At 43.6% G+C, this 19461-nt stretch overlaps 1 protein-coding gene across 1 annotated transcript; it reads right to left on the bottom strand.

Annotated features, from left to right (window-relative positions):
* Nucleotides 1–6762: 6762 nt before the first annotated feature.
* Nucleotides 6763–19415, bottom strand: TCTN3 (tectonic family member 3). Its single transcript, XM_026036239.1, has 13 exons — nt 19243–19415; nt 18510–18631; nt 15067–15197; nt 14636–14744; nt 14439–14557; nt 13769–13804; nt 13313–13387; nt 13086–13211; nt 11904–12018; nt 11550–11655; nt 11078–11243; nt 10157–10294; nt 6763–7598 (listed from the first exon to the last, which is right to left on the bottom strand). Exons 1-13 carry the CDS (start codon nt 19413–19415, stop codon nt 7377–7379), a joined length of 1638 nt encoding a protein of 545 aa, XP_025892024.1. The 3' UTR covers nt 6763–7376.
* Between the last annotated feature and the right edge of the window lie 46 nt (nt 19416–19461).

Here is a 19461-nt window from a genome sequence, read left to right as displayed (position 1 = left end):
AAAAAGCAAGGGAAAAAAAGCAAGGGAAAAAAAGCAAGGGAAAAAAAGCAAGGGAAAAAAAGCAAGGGAAAAAAAGCAAGGGAAAAAAAGCAAGGAAAAAAAGCAAGGAAAAAAAGCAAGGAAAAAAAGCAAGGAAAAAAAGCAAGGAAAAAAGAAAAAATTGCTTTACAGAGGCCCTTATCAAAGGCTTTCAGAAATCTATGCAAGTTGTGCCCAACAAGACACCTTTATCTACAGCTTTATTACTTCTTTCAGAGAACTATCAGGTTTCTTCTTACAGAAAAACCTAATCTCATCCTGTTATAGCACCTGTGAGGAAACACTGTGTGACCAGCAGAGGTTTATCAGCAAGGATCAAGCCAAAACCCAGATAAGCATTTCTGTATGTCACACAAGTGCCAGGAAGATTTAACTTGTGGTTTTGGGTTTTTTTTTTGTTGTTGTTGTTGTTGTTGTTTGTTTGTTTTTCTCTCCCCTCTCCTCCCCTCCTCAGGCACAGGGAAACCTCGTGAGCAGATGGAAGATAGATGAGAACTCTTGAGAGGGGGCCGTGTATTCGGCTTTCCCAAAATCCCTGCAGATCGAGGCAAGCGCAGATCTCAGCCCTGTGTCTGCAGAGGTGCCAACAGCAGCTTCTCTCTGCCGGGGACTACTCGGAGCAGCAGCGCTCTGTAGTCACCAGGGAGGCCGGCTGGGGAGCGCTCGCGACTGGAGGCGCCGGGCGGCACCTCTGGCAGGGCCTGTGGGGCGCCCCGCAACGGCCGGAGCTTCATCGCGCTCTGCAGCGCCGCAGGCGCCCCCCACCCCGGCTCGCAGAAAGGCACGGAGGGACAGACCGAAAACAGCGCTGCGCTTTTCTCCCACGGCGAAGCAGTGGCGGCGCTTCCGCCCAGGGACCTCGCACCAGCTACCGGTGGCCGCCTCACGCCTCGGCCTCTTCCCTCGTGCCACGGCCGGCAGCAGCTCCGGTCCCTCGGCCCGCCTGGCTGTCCTCGCACCAAGGCCCCGCGGCCCAGGAAGCACCGCACTCACCGAGCCCACGCACCGCCTCCCGCGCGCAGCGGCACAAACCAGCCCCGCCGCTTCCGGCATCACCGGCGCCCCTGCCCATTGGCCCGTCCGGAGCAGGGTGCGCGCGGGAGCTGGGCCCTGCGCCCCATTGGCCCGTCCGGAGCAGGGTGCGCGCGGGAGCGGGGTTCCCGGCCGCACTGGCGGAGCCCGCACCCCGCGAGGCGGCCGCCGTGTGCCGGGGGCAGCGGCAGGATGGAGCTGCCTCGCCCGAGGGGCAGCGCCGGCCGGCTGCGTGTTCCCGCCTCAGCTGGGCTTCTGGCGGCCGCGCCTCCGCGCCCTCTTCCCCACCCACAGCAGAGTCGCGGCTTCGGGGCACGTGCGAGCGCCCTGGGCGGCGGGGGGAACCTCGCCTGTGCTGCCTCTTGCCGCTCTAGGCTTTCGGAGCGGCTGTCCCGGCCGGCCCCGCCACAGGGCTCGGGCACTGCAGGGAGGCGGGAGGGCGCTCAGGGGGCTCTGCCACTCGGGGCACGCCGCGGCTGCCTGGGACTGGTGCGACCACCACTACCGCAGCGCGGCTGGGCGGAGGAGGAGAGCGAAGCTCGTGACGTTCTCGGTGCGAGGCCTCCGGCAAGGGGTGACGCGCACGGCGCCCAGGCCCAACCGGGGGTCTCATGGGGGAGGTCGCAGCAGTGACGCCTTCTCACAGCGCCTGTGTTTAACGTGTACGAAAAATAGAGTGGCTTGCAGAAAGTGGAGCAAGATGAAGCTAAGGGGTGTAGGGAGCACAACAAGTAAGCAAGAGACCACTCCTTTTTCTTTACACCTGTGGAGTTAAGCAGTGATTAGGACAGTGCAAACAAGTAAAGCAGGGACTCCTTTCCTTTGTTCCTGGAGAAAACAAAAGCACACTATGGAAGCTTTTAGTGTAAAGCTGTGTCCTTTATGAAAACGTCTTTGCATTTAATGTGTTTGCTTACATAGCAGAAGGGGAGAGATCTCAGAATATTAATTTGTGTTCTCAGGATGTCTTTTCACCAGAAACAAGAATACAGATCTGTGATGAAAGCAAAAAGTGGTACTCCAAGGACTCTTTCAGAAGGCAAAAATAAAAATACCCACTGGCATTCATTTCCAGCATGACAAGAGCCTGACACCCTCACAGAAAAATCTAATTAAGTGCTGGGCGTGCAGCAGAATTTACATAGGTAGTGCACTTCAGCTTTTTGTAACTCTGCAAAAATGGTGAAAGTTTGGGTGAATAGAGCATGTCAATCATAATTGCTCCAATCCCATGAAATTTCACAAATTGTATGCATTTTCCCAGTGAGGATAGGAAAATCTTTTTTTTTTTTTAATTGCCCTTTAGTGGGCTGGGTCTCAAGTTATTCTTGTGATCCAAATAAGCTCCTTTAGCATCTGTTCCAGTCTCACTCTGTTTTGATTTCTTAGAGCAAAGAGACAAACAAAAAGATTCAGTTGATTTCAGGTAATTTTAGCAGAAATACTGTCACCTACATTTTGCTTTTCATACTGGTTCATTTTGTTAGATACAAAGATAAGCTCGAAGGAGAGTTACAACCTTCTGACCTTATGTGACCCTGGGCAGAAGACCTTGGCCATATATCATATCATTCTGACTTGTTGACCAGCACATTTCATATCATGTTGCAACCAATTGTGAAGCTGTAAATCTCCTACTCTGATTTTGAGAGGCTGTACCTGCTACTCTGATTTTCTGTACTTTGAGGTTCATTTTCTAGCGACCATTTTCTTGTGGGCTTTTCTTATTCAACAAACCGTGGTGCTGAGCCTTGTGCCCCACGATGAGGAGTTATTCTGCAGCCAGTGTGGCAAGGCCATAACAGCTGCCGAGACACTGGAGGTGAAAATGTCACGCTGAAAAATCATTGCTAAGTGAAGAGGTTTATAAGACGAGATGGAGGGGCAGGCCGCAATAGGGGCATTGCTTGGTGTGTGACCTGACATTTGCAGGTCATAGAATATTTGATACATCCTATTTTCTAAAATACTTTTTCTCCTATTTTCCCAAAGGGATGAGTTTCCCTGGCAACAAGTAAAGCTGCGGGAGAGCTGAGATTATGGCACGACCCTTGGGTCCTAAGAACCTGTGCATTTCATCGTGTCATGCTGTCGGGGGGGGGCATAACCTTGAAACTGCCCCGTTAACACCAAAGTTGAGCGAATTGCATCACTCGCTGTCTTACCAGGCACACCAAATTTCAAGATGATCAAATACACAGCAGCAGGAAGTAGCATATCACTGTAATTTGCTCATCTGCTGCCCTACAGCAGAACACACCTTCAGTTGCTTTTCACTTGCATGTGGGGAACACTACATTCAGGACAGATGCAAAGAAAATGCTTTAAAAACAGTCAACCATCATCCTGACAGTCTGTGCGCACACACACACACACAGGCTGTATCTGTGGTGAGCACTGAGAAGTAAAATAGCAGTAATTAACTGGAGAGAAGATAAACAGCAATTAGAAAGACGATCACATTTTTGTCAAATGTTTAAGGTCAAGGCATTCCTGATACCTAACCACCCACCATTAGCTATTTGTTTCAGTTTTACATTCTTGCATCCCTTTGCTGCAAAGTGACACAACAGGGGCTCAGCATGGTGAGAAGAATATGAGATTCAATGATTTTCAATGACAGGTTATGCTAGCTGTGAAGGTGCAAAGATGGTGGGGAAAAAACAAAGAAACAACTGCACGATAGTAGGAATTAAAAATGAGAGATCTCCCTTAAGCAAAATCCAATATACTAATCTGGACAAATGGGCAAAGAGAAACCACATGAAGTTCAACCAAAGTAAGTGCAAAGTCCTGCACAGGGGAGGATTAACCCCTTGCACCAGCACAGGCTGGAGGGCAATCATCGCAAGAGCAGCTTTGCAGTAAACAGTGGGGGAGTCTTATGGGTGGACAAGGTGACAAGCAACATGCCAAGGGGGCACAGGCAGCCACCACCACCCAGGGCTGCTTTAGAAAGAGTTTTGCCAGCACGTTGAGGGAGGGGATTATCTGCCTCTGCTCAGCACTGGTGAGGGCGGATCCGGAGTGCTGGGTCCATCACTGGGCTCCCCAGGGACATGGACTTGCTGGAGTTAGTCCAGGAGAGGACTTCCAGATGATGGAAGGGACAGGAGCATCTCTCGTATAAGGAGACAATACTTATATAGTGTGTATAAGAACTTATAAGCAGAGGGGAGAATGTAGGGAGGAAAGGGCCAAACTGTTCTCAGTGGCGGCCAGTGACAGGACAAGGGGGAGTCTCCTTCTCTGGAGATCTTCCAAACCCACCTCGATGTGACCATGTGCCCCAGGCTCTGGGTATCCCTGCTGGAGTAGGGGGTTGGACTAGATGATCCCTACAGGCCCCTTCCAACCTTAACCATTCTGTGATTCTGTGAGATGCTGAGAGAGCTGGTACTGATCAGCATGAGGAAGAGAAGGGAATTTATCAATACTTGTTAATATCTGACAGGAGAGTGTAAAAAAGAAGGGCCTGGACTCTTCTCAGTTACGCTCAGTGACACAATGGGAAGTTGTGGGCACAAAATGAAGCACAGGCAATTCCACTTGAACACAAGGACACATCTTTACTGTGTAGATAGTTGTACGCTGGAACAGACTGCCTAGAGAGTTTGTGGAGTCTCCATCCCTGGCAATATTCAGAAGGGCTGGATGTGGTCCTGGGCACTCTGCTTTTATTTGACTGCCTGAAGAGAGGGGCTGGACCAGGTGATCACCAGAAGTCGCTTCCTGCATTAGCTCTTCTCTGATTCTGCAGTTGGAGGGGAGAAGGATGGGAGAAGTGAAGCATTTGTAGAGTGGCAGGGCAGACAGAGGCCAGGAGAGGGAACAGAATTAAGAGTTTATAGAATCTAGGAGAGAGGGGTAGGTTACTAAAGAGCTAAGACATAGGAGATGGGAACGGAATATTTGGGCCCTGCATTCTTCACTTCTGCTTCTATAATCTGCCTGGGAAGCTGAGTAGACAGGAGAGCCTGCTATGATGCAAACAGATGTACAAGCCTTCTTTATTATATACTAGGCTCAAATTTGTGATTCCACTCTCAAATTCCTTTGTTTTTGTAGTTCATACACAGCTCTCCTGTCCACAGCTCTCCTGTCCTACTATTATCTCCTCAAGGCAGCTAAAATGAAGAGCTGTGAAGGGGGATCACAACAGCAATGTATGTATCAGTAATGTGTATGGAACAGTGATCAAGGAGGCAAGCAGCTGTTAGAAATACAACTAAACAAAGGCTTTGATCTGACAGGCAAATAGAACTTCTAAATATGGATGAATGAGTAGAGGTTATATACTTTGACTTTATATCACTATTGGCACACTCACACTACTATGCTCACGCGTCCAGGTAAAGACAGCCTATAGAGTATATAGAAAATGGTTATGAAATAATGACTATCGGTGCTTCTCTGTAGCAATTTGTTTGAAAATATTCCACATTTTCACTGATTAGATAAATGAATAGTGTATGAATTGACTGGAAGCAGCATGCTTCTCAATTCCCTACCTGGATTGTTGCGATAATCCAGAAGACAGATGCCTGTTTCTTCTTATTCAACCTGTATCCTGCCACATTTGGCAGCACGAGGTCTGGCAAGTTTCTGCAAGTAGCCAATTTGCTGGATCAGTTTCGTTACTAGCACCTCTGAATTAATTTCCCAGATTCTACAAATTGGAGGCATGAGTGGATAGGTGACATAGTCTACATGTGTTCTGCTAAAATATCTGTATGTGTTTCACTAAAACTTTGCAAAAGCTCTACAGGTAGAATGAGAAGACACTTATATGCAAAATAAAAACTTGTAGCTCTACACTACCCATACCTAACACCAGGATGTGGTATGTCCAGATGCGTCTGGATGTGTCCAGACTGGTTTTGATGTGCTGCACCAGAACCAGCAGCAGACTTGCACATAATTCTGAGATAAAACACAAAAGGAATCAGAATTAACTTTCCAAAATGAAATATACAAAGTTACTTCCTGAGATGTGTATGCTTTATACTGTCAGTGTTTCTGTTTTATCCAGGTTCCTCTGATAGCCTGATTAATTACAAGTTTCTCAGTTCATTTTTACATAGCAGTGGTTAAATGTGTCATGATGAAAGGCGACAAAGTTGTGCTAAGCACTGCATAATTACAAAGGAACCAAAATATTTTGTCGAAAGTATGCCAGATTTCTCTGTTTTTCTATCTTGCTACCACTTCTGTTGGAGCACTTGACATTAAACGGGGAAAAATCTGCCCATCTAAAGAATTTAAAGTCAATAATAAATTACTTTCTAAAAAGCACACTAGAGTTCAAATATTGCTCATGGGAATGACTGTGCAGATTTCCTAAGCCTATGGTATTCACATTAGACAGAGTGATCTCATTCAACTTTAAAAACAGTAATATTACCTTATTGTCCCAGATATTGAACCACAGGCAAGTAAGGTACCGTAATAAATTTTACTCTCGTAATATAAAAACCTACAAAAACCTCATAAAATCTTATAGTCATGGCAGAGTGTTTCTTGGCTCACAGAATCCTAGGAACATTATATTCAGCCCAGCTTCCACAAGGAAAAATTAGAAAGGAAATTTCCTTGACAAAGAATTGTGAAATTCAGTTACATTTCAGAGGATGGAACACTTGCAAATTACTTAGCTTCACCCTACACTTTGCTAATACAAACAGTGATTAAAACAAGGCAACTTCAATTGAATACCTATATTTGAAAAGACATACAGAAGAGTAAAAAACTGACACAGATGCACGGTTGCCACGTAACAAGGACGGTTCAGAGGTAACTGACAAACAGTCTACTCACAAAATAACAATTCAAGCTCCTGGGAGACTTGACTAGATCATTTTTTTACACATTTTAAATATTCAGTTAATTCTGTACAGAAAAATGAGGTGCTTCTCTAATGCAAATCTGAATAAACACAGCTCCAAGATCCTTGGTTTGAACGGTGTTCTTCCCTCAATACTCCTTTGTATAGAAAGCGCTGTTACTTTCTTGAATCTTGGAACGATCATTTTCACTTCCTCCTTCCGCCGGTCTTCATACAAAAAGCATCTCCTGACAGCCCTCAAGAGTTCCACTGCAATGAGGTTTGCAGATTGTACGCAAGGAGAATTAGTGGTGTCAGAGGCCACATAACAAAAGTTAGTCCTGTGGCTTAATCCAAGAACAGAAGGCACATAGGCACAGTATAAGAACCCAAGGAGAAAAGTCCATGATCTGGGCCATATTCTGAACATGTTACTACACTTACAGAACTTTACATACAGGCCCCACCTATCTGAATTTCTTCAGAAGCAGAAAATTCTAGACAGTATTAGAATCACCAAAAATAAGCCAGCCAGATCATCTCTGTAGTTTCTTTCCTCAGTTAGTGCTACTTTGAATGGAAAAAAAAAGTCAAATGGGAGTTTCCAGTATGTCCTGGGCTGGCCACGTGGAGGTTCTGGCCATTCTGTCATGTCAGTGAAGGTAACAACAGTTGTCAAAGGCACCATGCTCATGCTTAGGAACTGTAATAAAAAGGAAAGCACAGAGTTTAGCATCCATAACACAAAAACCACTTCTGGTTTAACTCTCTAATAGTCACCCAAAATAGCTGGTACTCTCCACCAGCAACCACTCATATCACCTTCTGCATGTTGTTTTCATAAATCATGAATGGTAGTAGCATGGGTCTGTAGTGAGCATGGGTCTTCACAATATTCAAGTCAGGAAGATCAGGATGTGGATGGCTTTAAGTATAGACCTGGATTCCTCCTCCCACCATAGTTCAAGCCTGTCAAAGCTGTGGACTTTGCCAGATGAAATGTAAATGGTGAGGACAATTTATTATAGGATAGGCAAACATCTCTCCCCTTTAAACATTTGCCAGTGAGATCCACTGTGGATGACTAGTAGGCAGGATGTGAGAATTAACCATTAACCATTCCAGATACAACTTTTACTGGAGTGCTTCTTTCCCAAATTTGATAAGTTAGCAGACAAGTCTGGCTCACAGGGCAGGCATTCTGCATTATGCTTTCAGACTGCCACAATGGTTTGATCAATAAAATAAAGCATGGACCCAGTGCATTTATAAATCTCTTTACAGTTTAAGATATTCCAGAAAGGAAATGAATTCGCAGATCCATTGGTAAAAGCGGAACTGGGGAATGGAATTATATCGAAGCCTCAGTACTTCTCTGTTTTAGCAGAATGCTCTACGGAATTTTTTGGAGTTTCTTGAATTTCTTAAGTTCTGAAAAGTTTCATGGCTAGCTTGGGCTCACCTAATGAATCTTATCTGCTGAAGCAGCTCACTCCTGCTCCTTCTCTGCCATGCATTGCTAACCTCATGAGAGGGAATCTACTTGTAGGGTGCCCTCTTCTTTTGTGGCTCCACTGGCTTAAGCAATCTAAATCGCCACTTCATTCACTTTCTTGAAAATGTGACAGTGATAAGGAAGATTGCCTTGGAGAAAAGTGGTATAGGAAGCATTTGAAAAATCTCAAGGAAGAATTCATAACTCTCAGGAGAAACACAGTGAGATTCCCGATGGAAGTAGTTCTCTAACTGATGAGTAAATACATACTAGATAGAACTGTCAGCAAGAAGGCTCAAGAAGGCCTGGCTTTGTATCTTGACCTTCAAACTCAGACTGAAAATCAAAATCGAAGAAACTGTGGGGAAAAAAAAAAAACTTCCAAACCAAAATCACTCTTCCATGGCAGAAAAGGCAGTCACAAGCTACTTCCAGCATCTTCCCATGTAGCTCTACATCATTTAGGGCTGACTTTTATTTTCAGGAAGTCCAAATACAAATGTGATCACAAGTCGTGAAAGGTTTTTTTTTTTTTTTTTAAAAAAAAAAACAACTACACGTTGATGCTGTTGCCGAAGTATCTTTACCGACACTGTAATTTGTGGATTGCCACTAATGAAGTCAGTAGTGATTTAAAGGTGTTTTCTTGCTGCCGGAAAACTGCTTTCGTATCATTTGCTTTGCAGCATTCCTTCCAGCCCTAAAGTAATTAGCATCTGTTGCTCAAGCAGATAAAATCTGGGTCTCATGGCTCCCAACTGACTAATCCTTACTGATGATACACACTCTGTGCTCTCTCCTCAAACACAAGCTATGTCTTATATAAGCCATATAAAACTTCAGATTTAGAAGCTATCCCAGAGGTAAGTTTCCTTTGGGGCAATATACGATTTACAAGGGGAACATATTATTACTATGCTCTTTTCATACATGTTTCAAGGAGGGAGGAAGAAGAGGTATCATGAGACATCCAACCAAGGAATAGATCTTGTTCAGATCTGAGTCCAAAGTTCAGGGAGTAGCAGCAGATCAGCCATGTCATATCTCACTGCCATGAGAGCACTGCACAAAGGTGTCAGCAGCTCTCTGCTAAAACCCTTCCACAGAGGGAAGCCTGAAACACCTGTGTAGCCCAACAGACAATGCCATCTCAAAAATCCAGCCTCAGGCCAAAAATGGAATCCACTGTCACTTGAAAAGGAGCGTTTGTTTTCCTTCAGAGTCATCTTAGCTCCACCCTCCTGGTGTCATCCTGTAATCTCTTTGAAACCTCTTTTCTGGCTCACAATCACTGCTATTGACATTAGGCTCTTCCTCAACTATCCACTGGTGATTTTGGAATCACTAGAGGAAGAGTAATATTCTCTTGCATTGTACAGCACTGTAAGTCAAATGCTGTATCAAGACTCTAAGAAGCAAGAAGATAAAGGTGAAGTTGTTATAGTTTCTGTAACTATGTCTTTATATGGAACATAACAAGGTGTTTAAAGTTTCAGTCCTCAAGCGGCAGAAAGTTCTGAGCTTGAAGAGAAAGTACCTTTTTCAGTTGTACAGCGGACTGAGGACCATATTAGTAAGACCATAAAAATCACCTTCCTGTATGGAGTCTTTAAATGCAAACCCATGCCACTGCAGCTATGCCACTAGAAAATTCAATATACTTCAACTCAGTAGTATCAAGATCATCTGATCCTTTGCTTCTTAAATAGTTTGTGAATCTCATTTAGCAGCCTCAGTGTATGACAGAGGAGTTTTTAAGTTCATACCTTTAGTGGCTGACACTGATAGAAGTACTGTGCACTCAGTATTTGAGCTTGTGGGTTAGACAGAAGGCCTTCCTTAGACCACAATATCTGGATCTCCAGGGTCACAGGAACCATGCAACATGAACTGCAATTCATAACCTGAAAAGAAAACGGAACCTAAATATTTCAGTGTAATCTTTTAAAGTGAAAAATGGACATTAAAGTCACAAAACATTATGTTTTCTGTAGCACAGGTCGCAGAATCTCAACCAGTCACTTCAGCACCAGCCCCATAACTCTGGACAGGCCTTTGTCTATCTTTAGAGCTATATCCATCTACCATCATCATCTTTCTGAACAGAACTTGCATTAGATCTCTCCCTTAGATTTTGTGTTCTGATAGGCCTTCTCCTGTTAAATTAAATATTATTAAAATCTCACACAAACACTTCAGTTGGAAGCTCTTAACTTCAGTTAGGTAATATATAAATAACCACAGTACACAGAAAATCACAAAGATGATTCATTCAGATAAGTCAATAGTTAAAGAGATTCAAACAGTAACATAATAACAACATAAGCATCAAAATACTAAAAAGGGGAAAGGCAGCATTATTTCTCTAACACTGTCAGGAAACTGGTAGTACAACATTCAGTTCTGTGATTAAAACTCTTTGTCAGTCTTTTAAATGCCTGGAACATGACTCAAGAAATATTATATCTGTCAGTTCAGTTCCTTGCTTATTTAGTCAAGATGAACATCCTAATAATGTGAACCACAAAAAGTTTCTGGATACTACTGGAAGTCACTGGAGATCATTACACAAAGAAAGTATGCCCATATAAAGAAGCTGTTTTTGCTTCCTTGCCCACTCTCTCAAAAGTGATACAGGATAGGAAAAGCAAAAATATTCTCATTTGGTTTCTTTGCATTCGTATTACCTGTACACTACAGTTCCGAATCAGAATGGTGGTCCATTGTTCTGCCTGAGTTGAACGAGCACTGCCAATTATAGCAAGGTCTTCCGCTCCATTCATCCCCTGGAACGCCTTATATAACTTCTGCTGAACATAACTACAGTCACCTTCTTCCAGCATTTGGGATAGACTGGAAATGAAGAAATAACAGCTTTGACAGAATGATTTCCAGGACAGAGACCATTCTCAAGAGAAAAAAACTTCACTCTTTACTAATGACAATTTCACGCTTTTTTTTTTGCTCTTGTAACAAGTCAATAGAATAATTACAGAAATATCAGTACTGAAGGGACAAAATTGCAATCCTTTCCAAAACAAGATGGGAGAAGATGAATTCCTTAGGGTAGCAAATGATGATCAATCCAACGGAAGAAAGTGACAAACAAGTCCCCTCCTTCATAATGTGTCAAGGAGGGTGACTGCAGAGCATTCTTACCTGAGCTTGCATCCTGTCTTCATATTTCTTCCAAACTGTACTTGGTGCCTGAGGAACTGTGAGCAACTTCCATCACCTTGGCTTTGTAAAATGGTCATCTGACAGACTACATGTCAAGAAACCAAAGAAAAGCATAAACAGACAATAAAACCACAATTTGTACTTAACATTCCTCGTACTCCACACATTTCTTCTTAACCTTATCAGAGGACTATGTTCAATCCTGACCAAAAGGCAGGACAAATGCTGCAGGGTAACACTGAAGTATACTTTCAGAGTCCAGAACATAAATAGACTAATTAATAGTCAATAATAGACAAATTAAATCCGACAATAGAGGCTAACAAATAAAACCTGAAAGCAGAAAGGATACATGCTGCCTGGCACCATCATTTGTAATCAACAATGGTGCTCCAACAATATAGCCAGGGTTCCCACTTCGAGGCAAGGTGTGAGTAAGAGTCCTCGTCTATAAAGAGGCAACAGGAGAACAAAGGCAGAAGGAAATGTTACAGGCGAAAAGGAAAGCATTATCATCAACCAGATCCACCCATTCTGTAAGAACAAATTCACATTTTCAGGCAATGTAAACATAACTCATTTTCGGAGCAACTAAATATTATGCACTACCAAAACCTCCATTATTTGTTTCCAAATTTTCTTACCCAGCAAGATTACCTCCAGTCCAGGAGCTAGCAAACTACATGTCATTGTCCTGAAACGTGGACACTACCCGGACAATTCTTGAGACATGAAATTCACACTGCTCAGCATTTTTCTCAAAGTGAACATGTCAGTCTGGGCAGTTCTACAGTCAGGACAATGATCTGCAGAACAAACCTTGCCTTGACCCTGCTTCGGAGCAGCGCATTCCACCTCTAAATTGTTTTATGAAGAGAACCTCGGGGGATAACTTCATTCACCGCTCAGTTATCAGCCCTAGAGGTCACCTTTATCCTACATTATACTGCATCTACAAGAGAAGGTTTGTATGAACTGCAACACACATTAGTACTTTCCGAAGTTCCTTCCCTTATAAAGTAATTCTTATTCTCTCTACAAGGGCAAAGTTAAACATTAAACATATCTAGAATAACTACAGCAAATTTGTTCTCAAACACCGAACATTTGGAGTACAGCACTTAGCTTCCCTCTGTCCTTCAGCAAACCATGCTCCAGTGACCCTGATCCATCTCATCCTTCCCAATGCTGCCTCCTTCCCCCCTCCACTCCACCCCCAAAAAAGAAAAGAAAGAAGAAAAAAAAAAGGGCTGAACAGAACAGCCAGTTCCAAATTTCACAGTGCAAGCTTGCAATAAGTCTGAATCCTTCTTCAAGTAAACATGGTTTACTTGAGTCTAAAACAGTGCTCCCTCTTTCTTCAACTGCCAGCCCTCTTTCCTAGGTTCCTTTCTGGTAGTACAGCACTCACATGACACTGCCCTAATCTTACCTAATCTTACCCCATATGATCTGTGTAAAACTGGGCCAGAATTCATTATTTGGTAAAAGCCCAAAGACTATGGGGGCACTGACCCAGAAGTGCAAAGTGAAATGCTGCTGTAGAGAAGATCCTGAGTTCCCAAGGATGCTGGTGACTTTAAACTGCACAGACACATTCTGAATCCCATGGGTGCTGTTGAATTCTATTTCATAGATCACCTGAAAGTCCAATACAAAGGGGAATCAGAGACAGAGTCAGGTAATAGTACAGTGGTCTTAAACTAGACCTGAGTTACCCTAAAGAAAGAAGGTTCAGATACCTCAGAAACAACATTGTAACACATGTTGTCTTTCATATAGGGAGCTCCAGGGGGTGTGACTGGAGTGATCTTTACCTAAAGAAAATAAAGCACATTAACAAATCAGCAATTGTTTAAAAGGAATGTGATTTTCTTACTCTTTTCCAATGATTTTTTCTATCCAAATTAGATTTCACATTCCCATTTTTGCTGTTATCTGGGGAGATATCACCCAGCTACAGACATTCATTTTTTTTCTGATAAATGACCTGCCCATGATCAGTGCCTATTCTTTCTGAAATATCTTCCATTTTTTTTTCCTAAAACCAATTTCACACATTCTTCCAAAAACTTTGTTTCAGACACAGATCATTTCCATTCTCCCAAGTTCCCAACCCATGGACATTACTATGAATGTCTAAGATGCCAGATACACTTCAGATACAGAAACTATTTTCATTGGCAAAAGTAACTCACCTGTATGGACTGCACAATGGTGCCATTAACTGGAACCTGGAGAAACCAAACAAGAAGAAAGAAAAAAAAAGTTTTTGGGGGTTTGTGTGTACACACAGCCAGAAGGCTAAGCAGAGTCTATATACTACATTAACAAAAAATACTTTGTTTATTCCAAATGTATGGAACCTGCAATCAATTTGTGAATTAGAATTCACAAACATACTTCAGAGAAAGCATTTCTAGAACTAGAAAATACATCTTTTATTCTTGGTCCTGCTAATAACCTGCTGTATGATTTTGAAATATCAGCATCTCTAGTCCATTTCTGGAGCTCCCCCTTCTGGAATCAAATAATTTCTTCAGCTTTCATTAGAAAAAAAGTAAGGTTTTTGCTTCAGTGGCAAAGCAAGCCCTGAAAACGAGTTACATTCTCTCACTGCATACTAATATGATCACAGACATTCTCTGATTTTTCAGAGAATATATCGCATCAAACAAACCCTTCTTCTTTCCCTAAAAATACCTACTGTTTGGCTGATAAAATAGAACATATTAAAAATACTTAAACTTTGATAAAACAGTGTCTAAAATGCGAGAGAGTGCCCTTTAAATTATTAAATATATAAAACATCAAAAATAAGCAAATGTGATGTTGAGCAAAAGGAAGAAAAAAACCCCAGACATTCACCTTTAGCACTGTGAAATCACGGTAGTAAGAGGCCGCATCCAGGGCAGGGTCGGTGATGCAGCTATTGCTCAAGTTGGCAAAAATCCGAGTACAGCTTGTGCTTTTACTGTCCAGAAAACCTGAGTTAGGAGATGACAACAGTTAGGAGAAAACAGAGGCAAAACATCCTAGCAAAAATTGCTTCCGTCTTTACTAACCAGCAGGATTTCCATCAACACAAAGTCCACTGGTTCCCATCCTGATGGGCTGTCTAAGAGTGCTCAGTACAGACGAAGAGTCAAAGTAGGTTAAGATTGGATCACCAGCCTGAAAAAATAATCTGGAGAAATTTCAGACAAAGTAACTCTGGAAAACTAAGGCCAAATGCAAGATGAATCCTCAGGGCAGAAAGACAGATTTATATATTTCCTTTATGTACAGCCAGTTTTGTCTTAAGGGTTGTCCAAAGTTTAATACACAATCTAACTAATCAGAAACTCTCTTTGTACTGCAAGAAAGGAACAGAAGGACTATAGAGTAGAAAACTCAGGCATGAAGACTCTTTCAATTTCTTCTCATGAAATTTCACTACAAATGGCTTGTAGCAAAAGCATATTTTAAAACTGATTGCTACTGTATTTCTACTCACCCGGTAAAAGGCAGAGAAGGCTGGCTGTGCTTGTGATAGTGTTAAGAATGAGTGCCCACCATACTTTTCCATGAACTTCGGAAAGTCAGATTCTTTGATAAGCTGTGGCTGTTGGAAATAGTTCTGGTTTGCTAAAGTAGAAATGAAAAAAAAATATCCACCAACATCAAGTTATTAGAAAAGGTATTTCTAAGTAAATATTGTGCCAATACTTTTAAAAGGGAAAACTTGGGTAATTTTAAGCTCTGTGGCGCCCTATATTAATTAATCCTTAGTAATGTTGTTAAAAGACTAATGAGAACTAAAAGCAGAATGATGTCATGAGCACTTGCCTACATTGTTTCATAGGAAATGGGCATTAAGCCAATGTGACCTTCCAATAGCTCTAAAACTGCTGAAGGTACCTGTCTTAATTCATGCTCTAATTTCCGTAAGACACTTGAGTTAGACTCCTATGGCATTTTAATGACAAAACATTACCAATATGTGAATTCAGTAATTAAATGTATATGAAAATGACAGGTTTTCTACTGGTATCTCACAGTAATCATTTCCTGATCCAGTGATATTTAATATTGTTATTAGTGTTACAAACTATTAAATTATTACTGCTAAAACACAGTCATAAAATGGCAGATGGTTAATGACAAATTATATAGACTCATCCATCTTACATCTGCATTCAAGGATTACAAGTCATATTGACAACAGAAGCAAGTAGCAATATTCTCAGCTACAGCAGTGCCATAAAGAATTTATGTAGATTTTAGCAGATTTATGGAGACACTAGTATATTTAAAGAGAGCAACAGAAGGATGAATTACATCTCAGTGTAATTCTGCTGTTAGGAAGGCAAAGTAGAACCTTGGATGTACTTGCATAAAGTCGCAAGCAGAAGTAATAGCTTTCTTGTATCTAATTGCAGCATTGGTCAAACTGTCAACTAAATCATTTAGAAGCTAATGTCTTAAAGAGTATTAAGTCCTCCCAAGTCGCACAATAATAGACGTGTAGAAAAGTTTTCTTATTTTACACTTAAGGGCATAATCCTTAGATGTAAATAGATACACAGGACCTTTTATACCACCTGCATGTCTTTGGCTTTATCTAAAAACACAGTGATAAATTCTCCTCTTTGCTCGACAGCAGAAATGATGAACAAAGCAGATTTCTTTTAAGAAATCCTACAAGCATTCAAAAGACCAAAGTGCCGTGTTGTCTTTCCATGGACAAGATCTACGTGATGTGCTGCATCCTGATTAGAGGCCTGTTCGATGCTGCACAACTTGGAAGTTTCCAGCATCTGAAGGGATGTAAGATTATCTATACAGACCCTCTTTTTCCTTATAGTGTTAAATCCAATAAACAGTATTTTAAGTGATGATTTACAGAGACTGAGCACCTTTTTATTGGCATCATAATGAATCAGCACCTCCTGGGGCAAAACAGTACGTCTTTAGTTTCGGTGTCTGATCCCATTTGCCACCTTCTGGGATGTCCTCTGGGGCAAGAGTGATTATGTATCCAGCAGTGGCAACTCATGTCACCAACCATGTTAGAAAGCCTTCTCTCAGTCATCTGATGGGAGCATTTCTATTTGTATGCTTCCTTGGGGGATGACCAAAGACAACAAAATGCTCCTACCAGATGACTATCATCCTTAAGTTGATCTCAGACAATCTTTCTGAGACATTCTTCTGACCACAGAAGAAAGGCTGAGAGCACTGAACTTATCGCGGTGAACTTATTGCACGGTGCGGTGGATCGAGGGCTGGCTGGATGGCAGAGCTCAGAGGGTGGTGATAAATGGGGCCGAGTTCAGTTGGAGGCCTGTGGCCAGTGGTGTCCCCCAGGGGTCAGTGCTGGGCCCAGTGCTGTTCAACTTGTTTATCAATGACCTGGACGAGGGCACGGAATGCACCCTTAGCAAGTTTGCAGATGACACCAAGCTGGGTGGAGTGGCCGACACGCCGGAGGGCTGTGCTGCCATCCAGAGGGACCTGGACAGGCTGGAGAGTTGGGCAGAGAGGAACCTCATGAGGTTCAATAAGGACAAGTGCAGGGTCCTGCTCCTGGGGAGGAATAACCCCAGGCATCAGTACAGATTAGGGGTCGACCTGCTGGAAAGCACCTCCACGGAGAGGGACCTGGGAGTCCTGGTTGACACCAAGTTAACCATGAGTGAGCAGTGTGCCCTCGTGGCCAAGAAGGCCAATGGGATCCTGGCCTGCATCAGGAGGAGTGTTGCCAGCAGGTCCAGGGAGGTGATTCTGCCCCTCTACTCAGCTCTGGTGAGGCCGCACCTGGAGTATTGTGTGCAGTTCTGGGTACCCCAGTATAAGAGGGACGTGGAGCTTCTGGAGAGGGTCCAGAGAAGGGCAACCAGGATGATTAAGGGAATGGAACATCTCTCGTATGAAGAGAGGCTGGGTGAGCTGGGCCTGTTTTCTCTGGAGAAGAGACGGCTCAGAGGGGATATGATTAATATGTATAAGTTCAGGAAGGGAGAATGCAGGGAGGAAGGGGACAGGCTGTTTTCACTGGTGGCCAGCGATAGGACGAGGGGTAATGGCCACAAGCTGAAGCACAGGAAGTTCCGTCTCCAGGTGAGGAGCAACTTCTTTACTGTTAGGGTGACAGAGCAGTGGAACAGGCTGCCCAGGGAGGTTGTGGAGTCTCCTACTCTGGAGGTCTTCAAAACCCGCCTGGATGCCACCCTGTGCCACATGCTGTAGGTGTGCCTGCTTGAGCAGGAAGGTTGGACTAGATGATCTGTAGAGGTCCCTTCCAACCTTAAATATTCTGTGAATCTGTGAATCATCAAAACTCTTCCCTCTTAGACCTACTGAAAACTGAAACGGGTAAAATTCTATCATTTCTGCCTGTCACACTACACGCCTCATTTCTTTGTTATTCCCTGTATTTAAAACGTTTGAGTAACAACAGTGAAGAACTGACCGCAGTACCAGATAACAGGAAACTACACCTGCTTTGAGCAGGAGTTGGGCCAGGTGACCGATAATCTCCACACCTAAATTATTCTATGGTTTCATGATACGGCTCAGGGGTAGATGAGACTATGAGTCTAAAATCCTAGACAAAAGATGCAGAAAACAGTATGTGTTTAAACAAGAGACTCTAATGAGTCACAAGAAATGTCAAAGAGTAAGTTGCTACTGTATATATGGTAAAATAAGGTATGTCTGATACTGAAGCATTTGATAAAAGCTGATTTTTGTCTAGTCTGAGAGAGCTTAAATTGAGTGCAAAGATCATCTTTTGTCCATGTTTGGTGGCAGAATCCTCATTCACTATGGTCTCTCAGGGACTACAGTAGCCAAGATAGCTAGTAAGAAGCATGACATATGACATACACTGTGAAAGGAGATTTCCTGAGCAGAGGCTCTCTGCGAGTTCCCCGCACAAAGAGCAAGGTCACTTACGGTCACTGGGCTGCACGCAGAACAGCAGCTCTTGTCCTCCAGGAGCAGCGATGATGGTGGTGGGATATGGGGTGTTAGCTCTGAATAAGATGGACTTTTCCACACACACTTGACCGACAGACCTGCACCTCCAGCCCAAGCACACTGTTAATGAGGCTGTTCTTGCACAATTTCACATCATCACAAGCATTTGGTTTCATACTACCATAAGCCCACAAAAAATTACAGTATTACAACAGCCCACATGCTAATATGCGCGAATATAGGCTATTCAACAATTGCCTTATCAGTTACAGAGAGCCACTCTCTCCACTGGGGTATTTTTTAAAGTACTGTCTGTTCGCATATTTAAAAATCACTCAGAATTTCCGAGAGCAAAGACAGAAGGGACCTTCAGAGCCCACATATTAGAGCTCCCCTTGGTCCTTTCCACAGGGCCAGTGATTTGCAAGGAGAGATCTGTGAGTTTTACTCTCCAAGCAGCTGAAACTGTTTTACTTCCTGCCAGCATTTCTCAGGCTACCCTTGCTTTACAGTCTCCAGTTACACCTCAAAGTTTTGTTTTGCTTTCAAAGGAGGGCTTCCAAGTTCCCTCCCCTAGGCCTCAGCACCAACTGACCAAGCCCCATTTCACCAGAACTTCACAATCCTGCCCGCCTGGACGCCTTTCCGAGCAGCTGTGCGAACTCTGAGAGACCTCATCGACCGCTTCTAAACTCGCGCCCGCCTGCACCTGCTGCCGCCGCCGAGGCTGGACGAAGCGGTGGCCCCGGGGTCGCGCAGACCGCAGGGGCCGCGCGGCGGGTGCCCGCGGCGGCTCCAGGCGGGCCCAGGCTCAGCAGGGGCGCTGCCGACGGCCACGCGCGCCACGAGCAGGGCCACGAGCAGCCCCCGAGCTCCGCTCATGGCAACACTCACGGCGTCACCGTGTCGCTAAGGGACATGGCTTCTG

This window comes from Nothoprocta perdicaria, unplaced genomic scaffold, assembly GCF_003342845.1.
Source record: "Nothoprocta perdicaria isolate Ctin4 unplaced genomic scaffold, notPer1 scaffold_172, whole genome shotgun sequence".
Lineage (NCBI taxonomy): Eukaryota > Metazoa > Chordata > Aves > Tinamiformes > Tinamidae > Nothoprocta > Nothoprocta perdicaria.
The sequence above is the reverse complement of the archived record's forward strand: the minus strand, read 5'-3'. Positions and strand labels throughout refer to the sequence as shown.